Source organism: Ambystoma mexicanum, chromosome 9 (assembly GCF_040938575.1).
Source record: "Ambystoma mexicanum isolate Mex_15411 chromosome 9, UKY_AmexF1_1, whole genome shotgun sequence".
Lineage (NCBI taxonomy): Eukaryota > Metazoa > Chordata > Amphibia > Caudata > Ambystomatidae > Ambystoma > Ambystoma mexicanum.
The window spans coordinates 1,023,696,211-1,023,718,601 of record NC_090931.1 but is presented as its reverse complement, the minus strand read 5'-3'; the positions used below and the strand labels follow the sequence as shown (position 1 = coordinate 1,023,718,601).

At 43.8% G+C, this 22,391-nt stretch overlaps 1 protein-coding gene across 2 annotated transcripts in view; it reads left to right on the top strand.

Moving 5' to 3' along the window:
• LOC138488902 (sodium channel protein type 2 subunit alpha-like) overlaps positions 1-22,391 on the top strand; it is a 1,546,115-nt gene that overhangs the window by 833,337 nt on the left and 690,387 nt on the right. For both annotated transcript variants that reach the window (XM_069616296.1, XM_069616295.1), the window contains exon 8: positions 16,635-16,698. In XM_069616296.1, coding sequence (XP_069472397.1) covers positions 16,635-16,698 — 64 coding nt within the window. The remainder of the gene's footprint in view (positions 1-16,634; positions 16,699-22,391) is intronic.

Genomic DNA, 22,391 nt, shown 5'->3' with positions numbered 1-22,391 from the left:
AGATTTGGCAGAGCTGGGAGGAAGACCTTTTCCTGGTTTGAGCATTCCTATCTGCAAAAGCTGAGAATTCCAGGCAATGACCCCGGTTTGAGAAGGCAGGCGTTCCTTTTTACTGGGGTTAATCTTCAAGGGAGCCACATTCAGAAAGAGAACAGCTAAAGAAAACTTGACTGAACAGATAAGGTAATTACATAAGTGTGAGAGCTGAGTGTACGAGACGATAATGTTCAGTCAGAGTAGGAAAGGGGATTCCGGTGCCTTAATCACACGTTAATGTTGCAAATGGTGTTCTGTTCTCCGCCAAGTTTTTTTTAGCTGTTCTCTTTCTGAATGTGGCTCCCTTGAAGATTAACCCCAGTAAAAAGGAACGCCTGCCTTCTCAAACCGGGGTCATTGCCTGGAATTCTCAGCTTTTGCAGATAGGAATGCTCCAACCAGGAAAAGGTCTTCCTCCCAGCTCTGCCAAATCTTGACTGCCTTTCTTCTTCCTCAAACTCCCCCCAGCAAAAGCCTGATCACTCCCTCTAGCATGATACTTGCTATGACGCTGCTCCAATCAGAATTAATCACGCCATCTCCTCCTTCTCTACACAATGGCTCATTTTTATAGTAATACTTTGTAACCAACTGATTTCCTGTTCTTTCGAGCCCATTTGCTTCCTGCAGTTATGTGGACAGGGCAGCAGAGAGAACAGAAAAAAAAATGGATGTGCGTTTAAAAGTTCACTTTCAGAATAGGCCTAATTCTGCAGTGGAGACACATTTTTATTAGTGGATTATGTTTCATTAGTCAGGTTAGTTATAAATTATGTTAGTTGTTATTTTCAAATGTGTCTCTCGCACCATAGGCATTTCAGGTGAAAAATAGTGTGCATTTTTAAATGAGCACGTGTGCTTTTAACTGTAAAAATAGATTTGCATCTTATATGTTAAAATCGTTTTTGACTGAATAGCCTGTCTTTTCTTGTTAATCTGGTAACACATATAGCAATGCACCGCACCCTTGTGGTGGTGCTGCAAAAAAAAAATTGCTACCTGTGCAGTAGTACTGTACTCTGTGCTGTTTGCTACCTGTGTAGTAGTGCTGTACTCTGTGCTGTTTGCTACCTGTGTAGTAGTGCTGTACTCTGTGCTGTTTGCTACCTGTGTAGTAGTGCTGTACTCTGTGCTGTAACACGCCAAATATCCTTACAAACCACGGCTTGAGTCACATTGAGCCGCTGAGGGAACATGAGAAAAGGTACAATTCATTTGGGAAGGAATAGCTGATGGTTGGACTTCTTGGCAATGTCCTGAGTGTGAGGGAGGAAGGAAAGAGAGGAGTCGAAGATGACTCCAAGGTTTCTGGCTTCAGTTGAAGGCACAGGTGGGAGATCCCAAGGAGGAAGGCCAGAGAGAAGGGGAGAAGGAGGGAGCATGGGTCCCAATGGGAAGGATCTCAGTTTTACAGGCATTGAGGCAGAGATCATTGGAGGCGCACCAGGACTGAATGGCAGATAGTCAGTCAGGGATGATGGAGGGTGCAAGAGGGTCAGCAGGGAGTCTGAAGAAGAGCTGTGTGTTGTCTGCATAACAATAGAAGTTGGAGGCGAAAGAGGAGATGAGATGTGCAAGGAGAGCAAGGTAGATGTTAAAGAGCCAAGGGCAGAGTATAGAGCCCTGAGGGACACCACAGGTGGAGATGGAAGTCGGAGAGGAGAAGGGGCCAGGATGACTTGGGAAGAGCGGTTAGTGAGGAAAGAGGACAAGCACATCCAGTGCCCATTCAGAGATACCAAGTGTATCGTGGAGCCTTTGAATGAGGATGGAATTGTTAACTGTGTCAAATGCAGAGGAGAGATTGAGAAGGTTAAGGGCAGCTGTGGAGTTGGCATCCAGAGATGCAAGCAGTTCTTCACAGGTGTTCAGAAGAGCGGGTTCAGTGCCTCTGGATGCTCAAAATCCAGATTGATGGTCATGGTGGCCTCCAACAAGTTCAGTGTGAGAGTTAAGTTGGGGCAAAGCCAGCTTCTCAAGTAGCTTCCCTAGCAAGGGGTGATAGCTTGAAGGGCAGGTAGGGTCAGAGGAAGGTTTTGTCAGGAGTGGGCACACAACAGAGTGTTTGAGGAGGCAGGGGAAAGATCAAGTGATACAGGAGTGATTGCAGAAATCAGCAAGAGCAGGGGAAGGAGAGCCAATGTTATCCTGGATGAGCAAGATGAGACCTGTTTAGAAGAGACATTCATGGAGCAGACAGCTTGGGTAACCTCTTCAGGTGTGACAGGAGCGAAAGAGGAACAGTAGGAAGAGGAAGGATGCGGGAGGGAGGAGTGTGAAGGGGGAGTGGGAGGTGAAGGAGTGTAGAAAGGGTTGTCAGAATGTCCTGAGTTTTGGTGGCAAAGTGTGAGGCCAGTGCATTGGCCGGGGAAGGAGAAGGGGAGGAGGAGACTGTGGAGATTGGCTAGTTCCCTGCACATTTTGAAAAGTTCAGCCGTGTTATTGGATGCGCCAGAGACCTGCCCCTTAATGTGGGCTCTTTTCTTTGCACAGATGGCAAGTCTGTATTGCCTTTGGAGAAAGCAGCAGGCCAGTTTGTCAGAGGATGAGTCTGAGGTTTGCCACTTCTGTTCTTCTGCTCTGCACTTTCGTTTCTGGGCTGCAAGTTCAGTGTCATACCAAGTATTACGCTTTGAGACAGGTTTCAAATGTTTTAGTAAGTCAAATTTGGGTGTGTTTTAGTAAGTCAAATTTGGGTGTGTTTCAATAAGTCAAATTTGGGTGTGTTTCAGTAAGTCACATTTTGGGTGTGTTCTTGAAAGTCCAATTTGTGTGTGTTTTAGTATGTCAAATTTGGGTGTGTTTTAGAAAGTTACATTTGGGTGTGTTTTAGTAAGTCAAATTGTGGGTGTGTTTTAGTATGTCAAATTTATGTTCTTGAAAGTCAAATTTGGATGTGTTTTAGTATGTCAAATTTGGGTGTGTTTAAGTTTGGGTGTGTTTTTTTAAAGTCAAATTTGGGTGTGTTTTATTAAGTGAAATTTTGGGTGTGTTCTTGAAAGTCAAATTTGGGTGTGTTTTAGTAAGTGAAATTTTGGGTCTGTTCTTGAAAGTCAAATTTGGGTGTGTTCTTTAAAGTCAAATTTGGGTGTGTTTTAGTAAGTCAAATTTGGGTGTGTTTTTTAGAAAGTCAAATGTGAGTGTGTTTTTTCATTCACTTCTGGCCTTAAACCATAACCTGCTAGCCAAGTGACTGTTCCTCTACCGCTGTACTCTCTCACTGCCCCCTCTCTCTACCTGCCCATGGCGCTATCTGTCTCTCCTATCTACTCAAACTGTTTCTCTATAAACTATCCTTCACTTCTCACTAAGTCTGGAAAGAAGACATTTAAAATGGATATCTTGGCCTTCAACCCAGGTCTCCCCATTGCTGATACCTATTCCAGCGCTTCTGCCAGACAAACCCTCACTGACATCCTCTTTGTCATTCCTACACCAGATCTCTGGACCCCTCATATGATCTCTGTACTCTGTCCTGTCTCCTCCTCTCCCATTAATGGCGGCAACCGCTGGGAAGTCCTCATGGATTGCTTTGACTCCTCCAGATTATCATTAAAGTCTAACTTAATGGCACTGTTCTTGTGCAAGGCCCTCAGGCCAATCTCCTCCTCTTTGATAGGTGGTTCCCTCACCTCATCAACTTCCTCTCATCTCCAGCTGTCCCTTACTATCCTACCTTGGCCACCTCGCCCTCTTTTCCTTCCTCCTCTGACCCATCTTAAGCTCCCTCCACACCTCTGCAGGGCATACCTCTTATTTGTATGCATCCCCGGAAGGTGTTTAAGGCTGGCAACCTTCTTCACCTTGCCACTCTCAACTCTGGCTCCACTGTCAAACACTCCTCTGACATCTGCCACCTCCTTGAAGAAGTTGACCTTGATGTCCTCGGTTTTACCGAGACATTGTTCACGGCCAGCTCTGTCACGACCTTTGACACTCTCCTACCTAACGGCTACAAGACCCGTTCTGCCCCTAGATCCACCCGGCCTGGAGGGGGTGCAGCCCTTATCTTCCCTGAGTGGTTTCCTACCTCTATCATCCCCACTCGGACGTACTCCTCTTTTGAATGCCTTGTCTGCAGGCTCTCCCACTCCTACCCACTCTCTTACTGTTACTACTGTCAACAGGTCCTCTGGTCAAATCACCTCTTTTCTCTCTGATTGGGCAGACCTATCTTCCTCCGTCTTGGCCTCAACCACTCAACTCCTCCTCATTGGTGACCCCAACATCCATCTTGATTCTCCCTGTTCTTCATCTGCGCTCTTTCACAACCTCTGCGACTCCCTCTCTATCCACCCCTACGGCCCGACTCACTCTGCTGTGTAAGTGACTTCAATCCAGCACTCCAACTAAGTCAATGCCTAGTCTGGGACGCCCAATGGAAGCCCTGATTTATATATTTTGTATGTCAAAGTTCTTTAAATCTGGATGATGAACCCTTATATAACGCCCCTCTCTTTGAATCCCCTGACCTCACTGAGCCAAGAAGTAAGTTTGTTTTGCAAATTAAAAGGTTTATTTGAAGAATTGAACAATATATATATATCACACTTTTATGAATAAAATAATATCGGTATAGCACACTTATGAATATGGACGGTAATCAACAATGGGTAACATTACAAAATCAACAATCTCTTTAATCACTTAGGAGTAGGAATAGGAACAATAAGGTAGCAGGGAATACTTTATATGATTCAAGGAAATGCAATGATAGGAAAGAATGCAACACAGAGATAAACTTAATATGATTTCAATCAAAAGATAATATGGTCACTTTTTCCCCTGTGACTACTCACTCCCCCCCCTATGCAATATGAAGAGATAGAAATGAGAGCACACAGGTATGATTTTAAACAGGTAAAAATATTTTTGAATGGGATAGCAATGAATGTGAAAAATATGCTAAAATAATTTTAATTCACTAAAGAAGATTCAGCACTAGTGGGAATTACTTTGGATTGGTTCAGGTCAACACTATCAATGATTCATGAATGATTATCAGATTGAAAACGAATTTCAGCAGTTACAAACAAGAAACAGCTATTTTGGCATGTGTTGAAATGGAGATAAATGGCAATTCGCTGCAATTTTTCCGCGTGTGTAAAACGCGATTACAGAAAAAACTATAATGAATTGGAATGTCGTTTCAGGTTCGTTGGAAAGCTTAGGATCTTAGCTTCAAAATGACAGTTAAAGGACGTGTGGTTCAAAAGTTACTGAGGTTTTTGTGAAGGTAGATTTTCAGAAATAAAGTCAAGATTTCAAAATGACAAATTGCGCTTTACAGATTTGGAATCAACAGGATGGACACAAGATTCTATAATGCAGTACTGGATAAGTGGAATGGATGGGATAAGATTACTTTAGACTAAGAGATGACTATGCACAGTTCTAGACTAGATACTCACTCCTAGTCTTGGGAATGGAAGGGGCCCCGTCAGGATCTGGTAAAGAGTTTGGCTTCACTCGCCACCGGACAGGTCTCAGGCACTCTGGGTTCTGCTCTCAGCACTGCATGGAGGTCTGCACGGCCTCTTGTACTGGATCTGACAGGCTCTGGATACAGCACTGCCTCTCACCCTGGCTTTTTAATCAATACCTGGCAACTCTCACCTACTGCATTTCCATTTTCTGCTCAAATTTCCAACACTGTGCTGATGACACCCAACTCATGTTCAGTCTTCCTTCAGCCACCCCTCTCCTTCCCTCATCTATGATTGCCTAATCACCATTCAAAATTGGTCTGCAGCCAATGATCTTTGCCTAAATGTCAACAAGACAGAGATCCTCTTCATTGGTACATCTTCACCATCCTTTCCCTTCACTCTCTTGTCGGCCTCCCTTAGCCCACCTCCTACCCCTGCCCGCAAGGATAAGAACGTCTGGGTCATCTTTGACTCTACACTGTCCTTCTACTCACACATCTCTGACGTTTCTAAAAAGTAAAACTTCTTACTGCACCTCCTCAGAGGTACTCTGCCTTTTTTCTCCTACCCTCAGTAACTCACTGTCTCCCAATCTCTGTTTCTCTCCAGATTGGACTACTGTAACAGCCTCTTTCTAAATCTACCTGCCTCCACTCTCCGCCCTTTACAACTAATCCAGAACAGGACTGCAAGACTTGTCCCTGGCCTCAAGCCCTGGGATCGTATCTCTCCAGCTCTGAAATTCCTCCATTGGCTCGCAGTCGATGCAAGGATTCCATTTAAAACCCTCTGCATTGTCTACAAGGCTTTCTGGGGCCTGTGTCCAAAGTACCTTCAACTATCCCTCCATAAACACCTCCCCTCTCGAGCCCTTTGCTCCTATAATTCTAACTCCCTCAGGGTCAGTCATTTCTCAAAGAAACGGGCTGGAGGTAGATCTCTGTCTTCAGCTGGGGCCTCCCATTGGAACAGCCTTCCTGCCACCTTGAAACTTGAGGAGAACCATCTCTGGTTCCGGAAGCACCTCAACACCTTCCTGCCTTTTCCCCTCTTTTCCCCTGCTGATCTGTTCTCTCTCTCTCAGCACTGTTGCACCTGGCCACCATCTGTCCTTCGGGCCCAGGTACCTGCTCACCCTGCCACCCTCATGCATTGCCTCCGGGCCACCACTTGCACCTGGGTCTGTATTTCTACCGATACAGTCCCTCACCCACTTTTCTTCTACACTATCAGATATACCTTTTCTAACTAACCTAGCACTTACCACTTGCTGGCTGCACTACCATTGTTTAGGGCATTTATTATTTATTTATTGTACGTATTAATATTTTTTCTGTTCTCCCCCTGTTCCGCACTTTCCACCACTCCCCCCTTCCATGCACTTTCCCCCTTTTCCGTTTCCCATCCACTTGCATGCTCTTAATGTCACTGGGCCTAGTAAAATTGTTGTTTTTTTTTGTTCTCCCCTGTTCTGGTCACGCTCTGAAACACCAGTGTATGAGCGTGATATAAATAAAATATAATTTCATTTCATTTCATCCTCATGACTGGGGAAAGAATGTCAAGAGTGTTGGTTATGGAAAGATGGAGGTTGCTGAGGGCAGAGTCAGCGGTAGAATCAGAGGTCGTAGGGCGAGGGGGGTGAAGATGGAGGCGAAGGCAGCCACAGTCAATCGTTTCATCGGACGTGTGTTAATGAACGAGGTTGGTGTGACTTTTGGGGGGGCGGTCAGGGGGCCAATGGAACCCAGATGGGAGGAGAGGAGAGTGTGGTCTGACCAGGAGAGAGGGGTAACTAGTGGCGGGGAGAGAGAGAGGTTAGAGTGTGAGGGCATCAAGAGTGCGTACAGCTGTTTGGGTTGGCCCAGAAGGAAGAATGCAGTGGAAAAGCGAGGCGCAGACGTCAGAGAATAGAGTGGATGCTGAGCCATGGGAGTCCAGTTGAATGTTGAAATCACCCAGGAGGAGGTTAGAGGTGGCAGAAAGTAAAGAAGAGCAGAAGTCGGCCCATTCTGAGAGGAATAGGGAGGTGGCGCCTGGAGTGCGGTAGATGGTAGCAATGGTCAGGGTGGATGTGAGAGAGGTGACCAACTTGCAAACCAGGCTTTCAAAAGAGGAATACATCTGGGTAGTTAAGATGGAGGCAGGAACCCACTCAGGAAAGATTAAGGCAACCCCGCTTCCAGTGCGGTGGGGTTGAGGCTTGGAGCTGATTCTGAAGCCATCAGGGAGGAGGGAGTCAAAGGCAGTGGCAAGCTAGCATTGAATCAAGTCTCAGTAAGAGTGAGAATGTTGCGGTCAATGTCTTCAAGGAGGAGACAGATGTCAGAGGAATGTTTATTGGCTGAGCAGGCGTTAAGGGTAGCCAGGTGCGGGTGGTCAGCATTTTTGAAGGTTTTATGAGGTGGGGTACAGGGGCGTGGTACACCATTCAGAGGAGGGAGAGAGAGAGAAGGGAGGATGCAGGCGAAGGAAGATAATGAGAGAAGTCAAGATGCGGTCAAAGAGAAGGAGGCTGGGATGTGAACCCTGAACCAGAATGGTGCCAGTGTCATAGACATTAACAAAGCAACAAGAGGATGCCAAACCAGCCAAGAGGACTTCCCACTTGCTGCCACCATTAATAGAGGAGGGTGAGGATGGAAAGAGAGTGGAGAGAGAATCTAGAGATCAGGAGAGGGGACAGAGAAAAGGATATCAGTGAAAACCTCTCTAGATGAAGCACTGACATAGGAGTCTGCAATGGGAAGTCTAGGGCTTGCACTCAGGATATCTTTTTTGTGCTTTTTCCTGCCGGACTTGGAGAGAGATGGGGGATAAGTGATAGTGTCGCAGTTAGAGAATATGGGAAAGATGGAGAGAGCTGTAGGAGGGCAGAGGTTTTGCCAAAGAATGAGAGAGGAGTGGCAGCACTGCACGGTTCTGGCTAAACTCACTAGGGGGTCTAGTAGATTGAGTCGTGGAGAATAAGTGAAACCCAACAGGAATAGAATTACATTGGAAGAGTGAAATGATACACATAAAATCGATTTTAAAGATGGACGCTGCAAAACACTTAAATGTCGATTTTAAAAGCACACCCCAAATTCGATGTTAAATGAAGGCAGCAAACAATGCAGATAGTGCACAGGAAATTGCATTCCCACAACTCACCATGGTTGGTGTTGTAATGGATTACTGCATGAAAAGCCTATTTCGAATTACACGGAAACCTTACTTAGGAGGAGATACTCTTGAATATGATATAGGTCTCCATAGGTAAGCATGCCTTTTCATTGGTTGCTTGTTGTGCCAATACTGTACAGAATACCACACCAGGCTTTACCATTCATCCCCATCATCCTAAATAAATGGAGAGACCCTGGGTGCTACCCTTTCCCCCCCAAGGGCATGTGCTTCTTGCCACAGGTAGCAGGATGGCATTAGCATAGACAGCTTTTTGAGTTGTTTCTGCTTGAAAATACCTATACATTTGTGACTGCAGTACAAATTTCATGACATAGGTCCTCATCACGACTTTGGCGGTAACCCTTAAATCTGGCGCTCGCGCTATTACAGCTCTTGGCTGGGGAAAAATCCGCCGAAAATTTGCGCTATTACCCCCGACGGGAAATCCACCGACGGTAAGAGCGCAAATTTTCCCCATTGAGCCCAATGGGGAATGGGGCATTCCCGAATGAGCTCAATGGGGAATGGGGAATTACATTACCGCCAAACTCGTGATCCGGCGCTATTAGCGCCGGGGAGTTCGGCGGTAGGGCTAATATCGCCGGCGGTAATACCGCCGGCATTAACGCCAAAGTCGTGATCAGGCCCATAGTCTGAGCACAAAATACATAAGCCAAAAACCTAACAATAGTATAACGTCTGTTGGTCATCAGATGTGGTTAACGTTATGGCCAGATGGTTGTCAACCTGTAAAATGCCTGCTTGTAATATGCATTTGTGTATTCAGTGAATCACCTAGCAAGGTTAGCAGTGTCTTAGAGTCTAGTGGACAGTTTTATATTGTTTAGCTCAGACATGCTGCTGAACAGTGTGACTAGATCTACTCTTGCGCCACCTTCTGGATCCGGCCTTTGCTCTCCTTCCTGAGGCTCAGGTCGTTCAAGAGACCAGGTGGAACTCGTCATGGTATTTACTAGTGGATTCCTGTGGAATTTGCCTGCTCTTTAACAGGTGCTAAGTCGAGTCGGATTCCACTCTCTCTGAAATGAACATGCATACAGTTGCTCACAGTTATGCACACAGTCACAGAAACAAGCACACACTACATAACATCCCAAACAGACATGTATATACACAAGCACTTTTAAATGTACCTTCTACCTGCTTCGGTGGGGCACGAGGAAGCCTGATAACAGGATCCTTCACAGGAAGCGGGGCTGTTTAGGAACACAAAGGACTGGAGCAAGACATGGGATACAAGGTGGAAGGTGTTGCAATTGATCCTGAAGCAAGAGAACTAAGCAAACCAACTCACTGGCTTTAGTAGGTTTTCTTGGTATGATACAGCACCATCCATCAGATCCTAGGGAGATTTAATTAACCAGATGTGCATAATGAAAGCCATCCCAATGTAGGACACACATTCCGGTGAAACAGTAGAGAAAAGAAAGGGAGTTGTCACATAACAATGTGTATTTCTTTCTTGGTGGTGCTATGCTTGAATGAGAGAGGTTTTCATCCAATCAGGGTGTGCCTTATGCTCTCTGGAAGGATCATGCACAAACCTGATATGATGAATGATAGAAAGGAAATCAAACTACTTTGTATCATTACACCAATCTGAAAAACCCATATGCTAAGTAATATATTGCCTGGCAAAGTTGACTTGGACAAGCACTGTAGAACAATGCAATGAATTAAAATATGAGATTACAAAGAAAACAAATGAAAATAAAATAACATAAAATCCACAGCAGCCTCGCTGCCAAGGGAGCTCCATCTGCGGCTCATGAATTTGGAAGGGTTCAGTTGCAACAATATCTGGAGTGGTGCTCATTCCGGTATAATCGCCCAGACCCTTGTCAATGGCTCCGGTGATGAAGGAGAGAAACAGATATTTTAGGAGATGACTCAAAGCCATGGCCTCTGACCAGGAGGAGTAGCGTATTGATGGTACTGGCAAAGTTTCAGGAAATATCTTTCACATATGGTAAATAACTGGTTGGTTATTAAACCCCTGATAAGTCCCTAATCTTAATAATACTCAAAACAGCTGGGCGGATTTACCTTCTGAGAACATTTCCATAGACTGATTTGGTTGTGATCGGTGCAGGTACACCTGACATTCCCCCCTTAATGGTCCTATTACCCACTGAATTGTTTCAATTGAGTCTTTCATAGCGTTGAGTTACATTCAGAAGCTTTTTTTTCTCAGACTCGAAAAAAAAACAATCTGAGTAGGTAGGTATGCAGCCCAATTGCAATTGAATGGTACTCCTAGTTAACGTATTTCAAAAAAGGTTTCTTCTTGTGGTTAAATCCCTTGGAGCAAGTGTTTCCTGCAGTCAACATGTGATGCAGAAAATGTTGTACCCAATAGATTGCTGTGCAGTGCGTGGGGTCACAAACTCTGCCAAGGCACGTGCTTCCCAGCCCTGCTTCACTGACCATGTCATGACAATGAGGGGATAATGACTGAAGATGGTAGTCATTATTTTCCCTGTGTGACGTCATCTTGAACTAGGAGAAAGCTGGTCCTAGGAACAGGGAAAATGCGCAAGGTTCCACTAGCAATGCTGCAAAGACCTGCTTTGAAAATGCCTCGCCCTTTTCAGCAGAGTTCCATCTGAGTGTGCACCAAAGTCATCTGTGGCTCTCTGAGCAACAGTTCATCCTCAGGGAAGGGTTGGGTTTCTTGATGGAATGCTCTAATAGGTTAGTCTTTTTAACCAATATTGTGTAGGAAAATGGGCCTTCGACTGTAACCCTGCCGGTGCTACTGGTGGGTTTCCGCCGGACTTGTAATAGTTTACCGGCGCCTGACTTCCCAGTGCCACCGGGAGATTACGACACTGGCGGCACAGGAAGTAAGGTGCCGGTAAAATGTAAGTCCCCACTCCCATAGAATCCCAGAGGACTCTATGGGAGTGGGGACTCGGAAGTGCTGGCACCGTTGTTAACAGTGCCTGCACTTCCTTTTTGGAGTCTGCCTACAAAGCCCTCTATTCTGGGCAGGGTCAGACCTGTCTGGCACAGCGGCCACAGCAGGCAGACAGTTTCTCAGTCTGGAAACAAGGTTGCCGGTGAGCTTACCATCACCCTTGTTTCCAGACAGGCAAACTTGTAATGGGGCTCATTGTCTCTCTAAACTACCTTGTCTAAGCTTTGTGTATCCTGGCTAAATTCAAGGCTTAAACCATCCCGGAAGTAGAGGTGAAAGAAAATTACAATTCAAAACAGTTTAAGAGAGAAAGAACATAATGCTCATATAAAATAAATTCCACCATTAACAAGGATGTATTCGTAAACCCAACTCATAATGGTAATAAAGCTCAAAACTGCATACAATAATAGCGGCTAAAACACAACCACTGCTGCTGTCATACTGTAGCAATTTATTCTGAAGATCCATTGAAGTTTATGCAGGTAGACAAGCATCTTGGAAAAGATATTAAATGTCAATGAACATGTTATGGGGAAATGGGTCTGGAAGAGAGCTTTGCTTGGAAGTGATATGAATAGCAGGCTAGCGCCAGAAGTTGGGACCTAGGATATAGATACCACAGGAAGTAGTTGCTGTTCTAGATCAACATCCACACAAGTATGAACTTGGAACTTGGGTTGTCTGAATGTATCTTAATGTCCTCCAATCAGTTCATGTATAGTTTGAAAAAGCAAAACTGTGAGATAAGGCATGCATAAAGGGCATGACGCTAATACCCAATTGTACCCAACATTTACACTCTTACAATTAAATATTGTTATTATAGTTTCAAAAGCATTTTATGCTAAATAATTCCCAGTGACAGATTGCTATCCACCAGTATTTCAATGTTATTGGTACATTTCTTTATTTTTTCAAGGCATTGATTTAATGCATATTTTGATTATTTTACTGATTATTTGCTTTTTTCGTCAAATACTCATAGTATTGAACTAAACATTAATCCATTGACATTTATATATTGAAAAAAATATTCAAACATTGACATTTTGACAAAGTATTTAAACAAACAAAATACTGTGCGCTGTGAATACCACTAAACACCCAAAATAATACATATTTTAACTCAGGGTCTATGTCTCAACTTCTGGATTAGGGATGCTGTTGTCCCCAATTTGGAAAAGTAGGGAAGTCAAACACCTGCTCATACATTGATGTTTCAGCGGCTCTACTATTTGGCCACCTTCCTCGGGACCTTTTTAACTAACTGTAATTAGTTAGGTGGGCTAGCATGAATAATTCAAACTTCTGTTGCGCTTTTCTCTTTCTTTAAGTTCCTTGGTGGGGGACGTGTAGCTGCACGTCGTGTTCAGTGCTTGCCGATCGCATCAGAGCAGCCGCCCACACAGACGCTCTCTACTTTGTTTATTGCATGGTAACGTTGCTGGGCTTGTATTGCGTGCTCATTACTAGACCGGCACAATCGCGTACTCTGCATGCATAGGATGACCTATTTGTCCACCATTTGTAAATACCCTTAAGTTGATCGCTAATGCCTATCTCTGCAAATGCATAATTAAAGACCTGCCACTCTGAATAAATTCTTACAAAACTATGGGTCAATCAGCCCCTCTAATTTCGTTTTGGTTGATCTACCTCTGTGTGGCTAGCTAATGTTGGTGTGTTTTATAAATTCCTAAACATGAGCAAAATTGCAAATAAAGTAATCTGGCAGTTAGAGAATGTAAGGACATTCTTCATTGAGCCCTGTAATGTGGGATCCTAACTTGTGAATCCACCAAGATTCTTTATGTTTGAGCACCATGCCACTGTTAGAAGAGTTTATGACCACATCTATGACCCACCAGACCATGTCAACTGGTGTATCCCGTTGTGGTATGTAATGCGTGACTAAAGGTGCTGTTTTTGTCCTGCATCTTATTCTTGAGTGATGTTCCCCAATTCTTTTATGTAATGGTCTGGAAGTCTGGCATATGTATTTCCTTCCACACGGCATTGAAAGCAGTAAATTCCATTTGGTATTTTACAATTAGAAAAATGTTTAAACTCCCACTGTTTCCCTTCAAACAATGTTCTCTCTGTGAATTAGATCCTAAGAGTGTGGTGTCTTCAAAATGACCTTCTTGACATACAAAGGTATACATCCAAGCAGCGCTCACAGCCTTCATAAGATCTGCCTCTCTGGTGACGTGCCACCTTCATAGCAAAGAACATCTTTGACTACAGATTGACCTCTTGACCAAATTTATTCAAGGGTGTGTCCGGAAAATAGGAGAAATCTCCTTCCCCCCACATTCCCCTCCAGGCATTACTCTGGCTTCCTCCTTGATCACTTACAATTTTAAGACTAAGGTTATTTCACAGGTAGCTACGTTTTCCAAGAGTCATTGATGGTGTACGCCTGCCCCATTCTGTAGTGACGATGACCATAAAGAAATGAATGTACTGGGTCGCCGATTAACAGTTCATCAAGTGCCATGGTTGTTTACTACCTCACATGAAGGTAAGATTCGGCTATGTTTCAGTCCTGGACCAACACCATGCAGTGCCACGAAGGAGACATTTCGTCCATATGACACCATCACTTCTAATGAAGGTTTCAAAGCTCATGAGTAAGCCTACAATTGATTCACATACATAATCAAGTCAAACTTGCACACATGTATCATTTGCAGGAATGAAAAATGCATGGGTAAAAACCTGGAATATATGGATGGTTATAGATATTTGGCAGTGGACATAGAGGTTGGTGGAGGTTACATGTTCTTGATTAAAGAAAGAAGACGAGAGCTGCACTTACTCACTATCCTACTTGCCAAGTTCTCTAGTGAGGCGTTAGGATATAGCCTGGATGGGATCCTGTGGCTAAATAGACAATGTGTTTTCCTGTTCATTCTGTATGACTTAGAGGCCCTCACAGACATGGGGCTGAAATGGCTGGGAGTGTTGGAGGGAAAGTTCTGGCTGAAAATTCTATCCCTTCCCCCCATGTGTCGAGTTATGTTATGAGGTTAGAGCTGGGGCTTATGTCGCTCAAAGGACAGGCTTTTGAAAGAAAAGGATTGCTTTATTTTAACATCTTTAAAAAAACGAAATGCCTGTCAATGATAGTTTTGAGTACTCTGTTTGTGTCGTCTGGTCCAATATTAACTAAGAAGACTATGCTTGAAACGGTATGTAATAAGATGCTTGAAATGACCTTGTGGGTGCCTGATCAGTCTCCGGAACTACCGGCTCTATGTCACAGGTTGAAAGTCAAGTTGCGAACTTCGGACTGGAATTGTAATTATGACAGACTAAGGAGATTGAAAACCTATGTAGGTATGTTTGAGACTATACACAGGTATCTTACCCTGCAAAATTATCTATAATCATTTTCCCCTCAATAAAGGTTTGTAGGTTTATACTGTTACTCTGCGTTAATCAATTGACTGTATTAATTAAAATAGGTCCTAGACATGGCTTGTCTCCTGAACACAGAACATGTTCATAGTGTAAAATCAGTTGTAAGATGGAGACAGCAAGACATGTTCTAACACAATGTATGACCTATGTATATGAAAGTGCTAGATGAGTTTGTTTACAAATTTGATGCTTACAAGAGTCACGATTTCTGGAAATACTGCCTTAATACTATGAACGCTTGACTGCACGTCGCACTTTAAAGATTTTGGAAATGTGTAGCTGCGCAATTGAAAATTGAAGGATTTTAGATTGTATTCAATATGGATTTTATTGTAGCTGTTTATTACAGATATAGTATAGGTATTACGTTAAATAATCTCTTTATATTCTGGCGATATAGTGAAAATGTATATGATGAAATTTGAAATATATAGTTATTTATTTAGTGAATGGATATTAAAAACGTGTTTTTGTGAATATGTATATATGTGAAAAGTTTTTTCTAAAACGAAATCATATTAAAATAAAAAACATAAAAAAATGCATTAGAGATCTGGCAAATGTGGCACCTGTGCAAAACGGAGCGTTGGTGTGTTTATGCTTAAGAACGTTGTAAAATGCACCACATGTGCTGTGATTGCTTTTAGACAGACGTCCAAATGACATGCAGCGAAAGCTACACACGTGTGAAACGTAAGCCCAGTTGGATATTTCAGAGATGAAAAGGTGGAGTCTGAAATGCGTTCTAAATCCGCGAGACGTTTGTTGCAGTCAGCATAGGCCCTTTACAGACAGTCCAAGGGTTTGTGGGCCAAGGGTTTGGAAACAGTAGTCCTATTTTCTCTGGGGACATGAATTTTTTTTTTCCTTTTTAGACAGAATGGGCAACCTACCTAGATCAAAATGCATCATTGCTTGCATACCTCCACCATAGACCTACGCGCGCTTCTTGTAGTGCACTAACGCTACACACAGGAAACATTAATTGGATAAAGAATTAGATTGGCTTACGATAATACTGTGTGGCTAGATAAGCGGCACATTCTCCAAGCAACTCCCCGTGAAATAATGGCGCAGCAAGCAACAGGGAGAGAAAATATGTCCACATAGAAGTTCGATGGCAGTGCTCAGCACACCATGGGACTTTCTGCTGGCCATAGGTGCTCTTCACCAATGGAATGCAGCGACAGTAGGGAGGCAGTGAGCTTAAGAAATGAAGACTGCTGATACTGGCAAAAGATGTGCTCAACCATATCTGGTAAAAGCATGCACAATTCACTGCACTCAGGTATAACATTGGTGGACATTAAGAATGATTCTGCGCATTAGCGGATGCTATGGTTTTTGATCAGTTTATACCCCAATTGAATGGGTACAATTAGAACAGTTTGAGCCTGGAAGAAGACCTGATGGTCGAAACACGTGTCGGCTGTATTGATCTCAGCTAATTGAATATAAATAATACAAAAGCAGTCATTACTGCGCAGTGTGGTTGTGTCTTTTCTGATTCTAGATAATTCTTTAAAGTTTAGATTGAGAAAAAATGTATATTTAGTGGGGAAATGTATTTTGATGTATTCCAGTTTCATGTACCTGATTGTTGACATATATTTTATTAATTTTCTCTACAGGCCATTTTTACACTTTGGAAGGACAAAGGGATGCTCTTCTCTGTGGAAACAGCTCAGATGCAGGGTGAGGAAAATTGCAACAACTCCTGTGCTGTAAGATATTGCATCCGCAACTAGTTACGTACATTCCTGTGACCGTTTCTACATGATAAATCAATCTGCAGAAAATGTACGCTAGGGCTCTCTTGAGGGGTTGATGTGAAAGAAAAGCATATACAATGCAAAAAAATAAATAATAATTAACTCTAACATTAGAGTGGCACTCAGAAAGAGATACTGAATTTAAGAGTTGTGATGTAGAATATCCTCGTTCCAACGCCCCCCTGGAAACTGCATTAAATCCCGTCTCTGTCATGGCCACTGAACATCCCTCTAAACCTCAGTGCAATACATGACATATATTCAGTGCCACAAAATTCATAATTTTACGTCCAACTTTCGTTAATATTGATCAATCCAATGTCTGCCAAGCTTAAAAGCAGGTGATAAGGAGAAGGTTCAAGCTAGGTACTCTCCTCTCTTGTTTCAGAGAACTATGAACAATAAGGATTCTGGGGCCAATCTTTTCTATCTGACGGGGTCCAGTCAGTAGCACTTCCAGGGTTCAATTATTCCCAAAACCGATACTCTGGGGTGTTTAACGTGGTTCATCTTTCTTTCTTCTCCTGTCTAATCCGTATATACTATCACATATCCTACAAGGCATACTTTTTATGTATGTTCTGACACAAATAACCTCCTCTTTTTCGGAGGTGAAAGGATAAGTGTGTCAAGCTTTCTTTCAAAAACATCACCTCCTGCCCCACAATAGTCAGGATTGGATGCCAGCTAAATACATTCATTTAAATCCCAGAAAATCAGAAATCGGCTGGCAATCGCGCCTCACACATTTCACTATGATTGTCTTCAAATTGTGGTTGGAGCCCACAACATCTCTATCTCTGTCGCTGGGGGTCATTTTGAAAAAAGTGAAATTTGCATGCAGGAGACCTCGAACTTTCGCTCTTGGGTGACCTGCTGCATGCAATTTGGCACGTTTATAAAACCGAGTGGAAAATGAAACCTTTAAAAGCGGTGACATCGCCTATTCGTTCATTTTACTCTGAATTTTCTAAAACATTTCAATGCTGCCTGCAAAGTGTGCTGCACAGACGACCTTCACAAGAATGTAATAGCTTAAAGCGAGCATGGAAATACACGCTGGAGTCAAATCATGTGCTCTTTGAAGCGAGGAGGATCGCAGGCTGTCGGCTGTGAGGGCGACCCAACATCTTCATCCATGACCCGGCACCATCCATGGCCTGATTACACCTCCAAACGAGATAAGCGCTGCCTCTTAAAAATGGCTGCTGCCTTTTTCTAACCTTTACCGCATTGCAGATGCTGCTCAAGTCCTATGGAGCTGATTGGCTGACCTTTTTTACTGTTGTGCCAATCCCGTGATGCTGGCAGGTGAGGCTGGTCCCCTACTAAGGCCCACACCAAGGCTGATGCTTGTCTGGCCTGCCCAGCTGTGGCCAGTGGGTCGGCCACTGCCCTTTACATGGTTTTGGTGCTCTGCCCACAGGATGCCCTGTCTCCATTACAACTCGCCTCCTACTCTACCAGCGCCACAATTAGTTCCTTTTTTGGTTCGCCACCACGCCAACTCTGACTTTGATCTCTACCTTTGCCCGGCCCTGCTACATTGTTCCCTTTTCGCCATAATTAAAGACTTGACTCTGCCAAACTTTGTTCCATCTTGCCGGCACATGACTCAGTTTGAGTTCAAATTCCTGGGCCTTTACCTTCCATCTTGGGCTGTTCCTAGATAAGCACGGCAGCTCCCGGTGTGGAATTCTACAATTTGCTTTCCTACTTACTGCATTTCCCCCAGTGTTTTGATCGTGTTGTATGTTTTTGTGCAAGTTTTGCGTCACATATCTATCTTGCCCTTTCAGTTTCCTTGTCTTTTCACCTCATGTTGCTTGAGTTGTTGCCCACCATACCACTGTTGCTGTGCTACTTTTTTTGCTCCCTTGTTTTTGCCACCTTGTTTACACTGTGCTGCCTATTGCTCCCCCTACTCACTTCTGGCTTCACACTCCCTTCCCATTCTTCTGTCTCCTCACTTCCACCTCATTATATGGTTTGACACGCTCTGCCCTGCCTTTCTCTCTGACTACCCTCATCCCCTTGTCACTCTCTTGCCTGAACTGTACTACCTAAATATACCTGCATACTTTTTGTAGTTCTTCGCCCTTGGTGAGGCAGCCCATTGTTGCTTGTACCATATTTGTTCTACATTCTTGATGTAACCCCTCTCATCTTCGGTTAGCAGTCCAATTCTTGCACCTTGCCCTCTTCCCAGATTGTCTTATTGCTGTCTGCATGCCTGATGTAGTCCCTCGGTCCATGAGGTGTGGCTTTTCCAGTCTGCAGTCACGCTTACCTGATTGCCCCTATTGCATGCCCGTTTTGTTCCTAAAAGCAGTTTATCTATTTGTCCCTGCACTTTTTACTTGCATTGCACCTCTCGCCTTCCCCCCAGCTCTTATCTTCCTCCCCCTCTTCCCCTTTCATGTTCTGCCCTTGCACATTTTAAATCGTCTCATGACCTATTCAGAGCGTTTTGTTTCCTCCCCTCTAACCCCTTTCTGCTCCTTGCCCTCCTTGCCCTCTCCCCTGTTCTCATGCTTTAGCACTTGTCAGGCTCTGAATGCTCCAAGACCTTTTAAGAATGTTTTTTGTTTTTGTTTTATACATTCTTCTTCATCCCTTCTCCCTCCCTGCCCTATTTCTTGATGTGCCTTGAAACACAATTTTGTTGCATAGTGCACATTACAAATAACCAATACATAAAATTAAAATAAATAAAGTTGGTGAAGGAAAGCATAGCAAAACTATTAATTCAATTTAGGAAGCAGTGAGCTTCTTACAATGGGGTGAGTTTGAGTGACATTCTCACCAGGTTGGGCGAGGGAGTAAATGGAACAGCCATTGGGGACAATACATAAGTGGACATACATAGCTTATGTAGATGGTACAGCCAGCTCAGATCAGGATCTGACCATGACGGGTGAAGTGCTAGAATGGAGGCAGAGGAAGTGAGGGACTGTCTTGCTTTTCAAAAAAGTGTACTGACAAACATATTTTTTTTTTATCACCAGTACAATGAATGAAAAACATTGAACGCCGGTAAGCAATGATTCATACACACACATACACACTGAGTTAGATGATAAGTTAGCTCTTATGTGGCTACCTATTCATAAAAAGCATACGCAAATGAATAAACTGCAACAGAAATAAATCACAGAAAAGACAGTAATCTAAAGAGAAAACATCACTGTTGGTGCAACTTCAGCGAGCACCTTCATCTTGCCTCTGACTGGGGCTTTATGTCTGACCATCCCAGAGTACCGCATTTTAAGCCCTCTGCAAAGGCAGGGTAGCATTTTCTCGAACCTTCTGGCTTGAGCCTCTGCGCGTTGGTGGTTTACTGTGTGCCCCCAACCAGAGTGACCTATGGTAGCCTCAAAGAGCAGAGCTCTTCTCTTACTCAAAACAGCAAAGAAAACGACTCTCTAACTCATCCATAACTTTGACAGTGTGCATGGCAACCTTATCAGGTACCAGCCTGCACCTGTGGATCTCCGTCTTTTCGTACACTGTGTCTTTGGATGAGCCACGCAAACCGACATAAGCATCGAATAACATTGAAAACATGTTTTCCAGTAAAATAATGTTAATGATGCTGAAAATCTGTGTACAGTTCACATCAAGTGCAGCGTTCACTGAGGCATGGAGCAAATGTTCATTATGGCTCAGAGCGCACCAGAATGCACTGTACACCAGTGCCATATTTTAGCACAAAGCTTTATAGGGACAAAGGCAGGTTGGAGGTGAGGGAAAACTGTTAGCTAGCAGGCAGATGAGAGGTAGGTTAAGAGGGTAATGCAGAGGTGAAGAGGTAGGCTTTTAGTTTGGTTTTGAACAAATATGTGTCGGCTATTTCTCTGATGTCCAGGGGAAGAGAATTCCATGCAAATAGAGCAGGAAGAGAGAAAGAGTGGAGCGAGAGGAAGCCCAGGGTGGGAGACGAGCCACAAGGTTAGTTGAGGATTCAGATCAGAGATTACAAGAAGGCTTGTAGAGTTGGATAGAGGAGGTAGATAGAGTGTTTCCTTACCACGGATAGATTTGTGAAGCAGGAGAAGACATTTAAATCTGGCCCTGTTTTGCATCATCAGCCATCCTATCTGATGACAGTATGAGGAAGTTTGTGTGAAATGAGGGAGTTCAAAGGAGTCCTGGTAGTGAAGTTAATGATTTGTCAAGAGGAAAGAAAGCATAGTTGGGGAGACCAAAGAGGATGCTGGCAAAATTCAGCTCAGCGAAGCCAGGAGTGGCTAAGAGATACTTGGCACTGTTGAAAAGAAGGGGGTGCCTGATTTTCCTAATGTAACAGAGGTTGAGGCAAGTCGCTTTTCCAGTTTTGGAGATGAAAGTAGAGAAGGTGTGAGAAGGATCATAGATGACGTTGAGGTTTCTAGCTGAAGAAGAGTAGGGGAGATTGTCAGGATAAGCAGGGGAAGAGGTGAGAGAGAACATTTGGCAGGGATGAAGAACACCTCTCGTTTGGTCGAGTTTAACATCCGAGAGTGCAAAGCCATCCAATATTTAATGCCAGAGAGGCAGTTTGAAATTTTGACAGAGTTATCAGAATAGAGTTCTGGAAAACAGAAGAAGATTCAGGTGTGAAACAACTGTCTAAATGAATTGCTTTTACATCTTACTTTTGTGATCTGTGGCTTAATAAATGAGCAACACTACTTTCCTGTTTGTCAAATCCAAAACCCTCTGCTGCATTCTTCCACATCTTTTTTTTCCCTCAGCAGTTCATCACAGTGAACACTTGAGATCCTGATTGATTTGATAACAAACTATTTGGTTCTTCCTAAGGAGTCTCTTCTTCTAAACCAACATTTCCAAAACAGAGCTGACAGAGGGAAGTACATCAGCCAGTCGGGTGGCAGGGAGCATGGGCAGTATCACACAGCAGCCTCTCGGCCACCAGACTGCATCCCTCAGGGGCTTCTGTTCTACTGGGACACCTCTGGCCACTGACCACTCCACCCAGGTCAATATGGAATTCACCAAACCATCAGCGCCCCTCACATGCTTTCCATTGGAAAAGCGTCATCTCGGCAAGTTGCCTACCACTATGGAAGTAGCCAACGGACCTGCTGCCTTTTCGATTTGTTTTTTCTATGGGACATTGTGTGCAAAAAATATACAGGAAGGCAGTTTCCTGTGGAAACACATACTTTAAAACTATTTGCATCTGGGAGGAGGGTGCCCAGGGTTGCGAATACAGATCACCCTTGTATTTGTTGGCATACAGGGATGGTAACAGCCCTCAGTCCTCGCCGAGGTACTTGCTTCACTTGGGCCTACCTTAGGCTTGGGCTGGCACGTCCTTACCTGCCCTTTACACCCCCAAACATGAGATTGATCATTGTAATAATCTGAATCTGTCCATATTACCCACATTACTCAAGCCTTCCAATCGATAGTTTGGGTGCTGAGTTTACTTTAAATCCTCATGCTTGCTACACCAGACTCATAATCAATCAAGCACTCCTCCCTGATGGCTGGCTTTGCACTCCATGCCCCAAAACGCATATCGAAATATTGATGGCTGTAAAAAGTATGCCTATCACCAGGAACACCACTTAAAACTTATTAAACTAGGTGCAAATCAGTCCTGAGGCC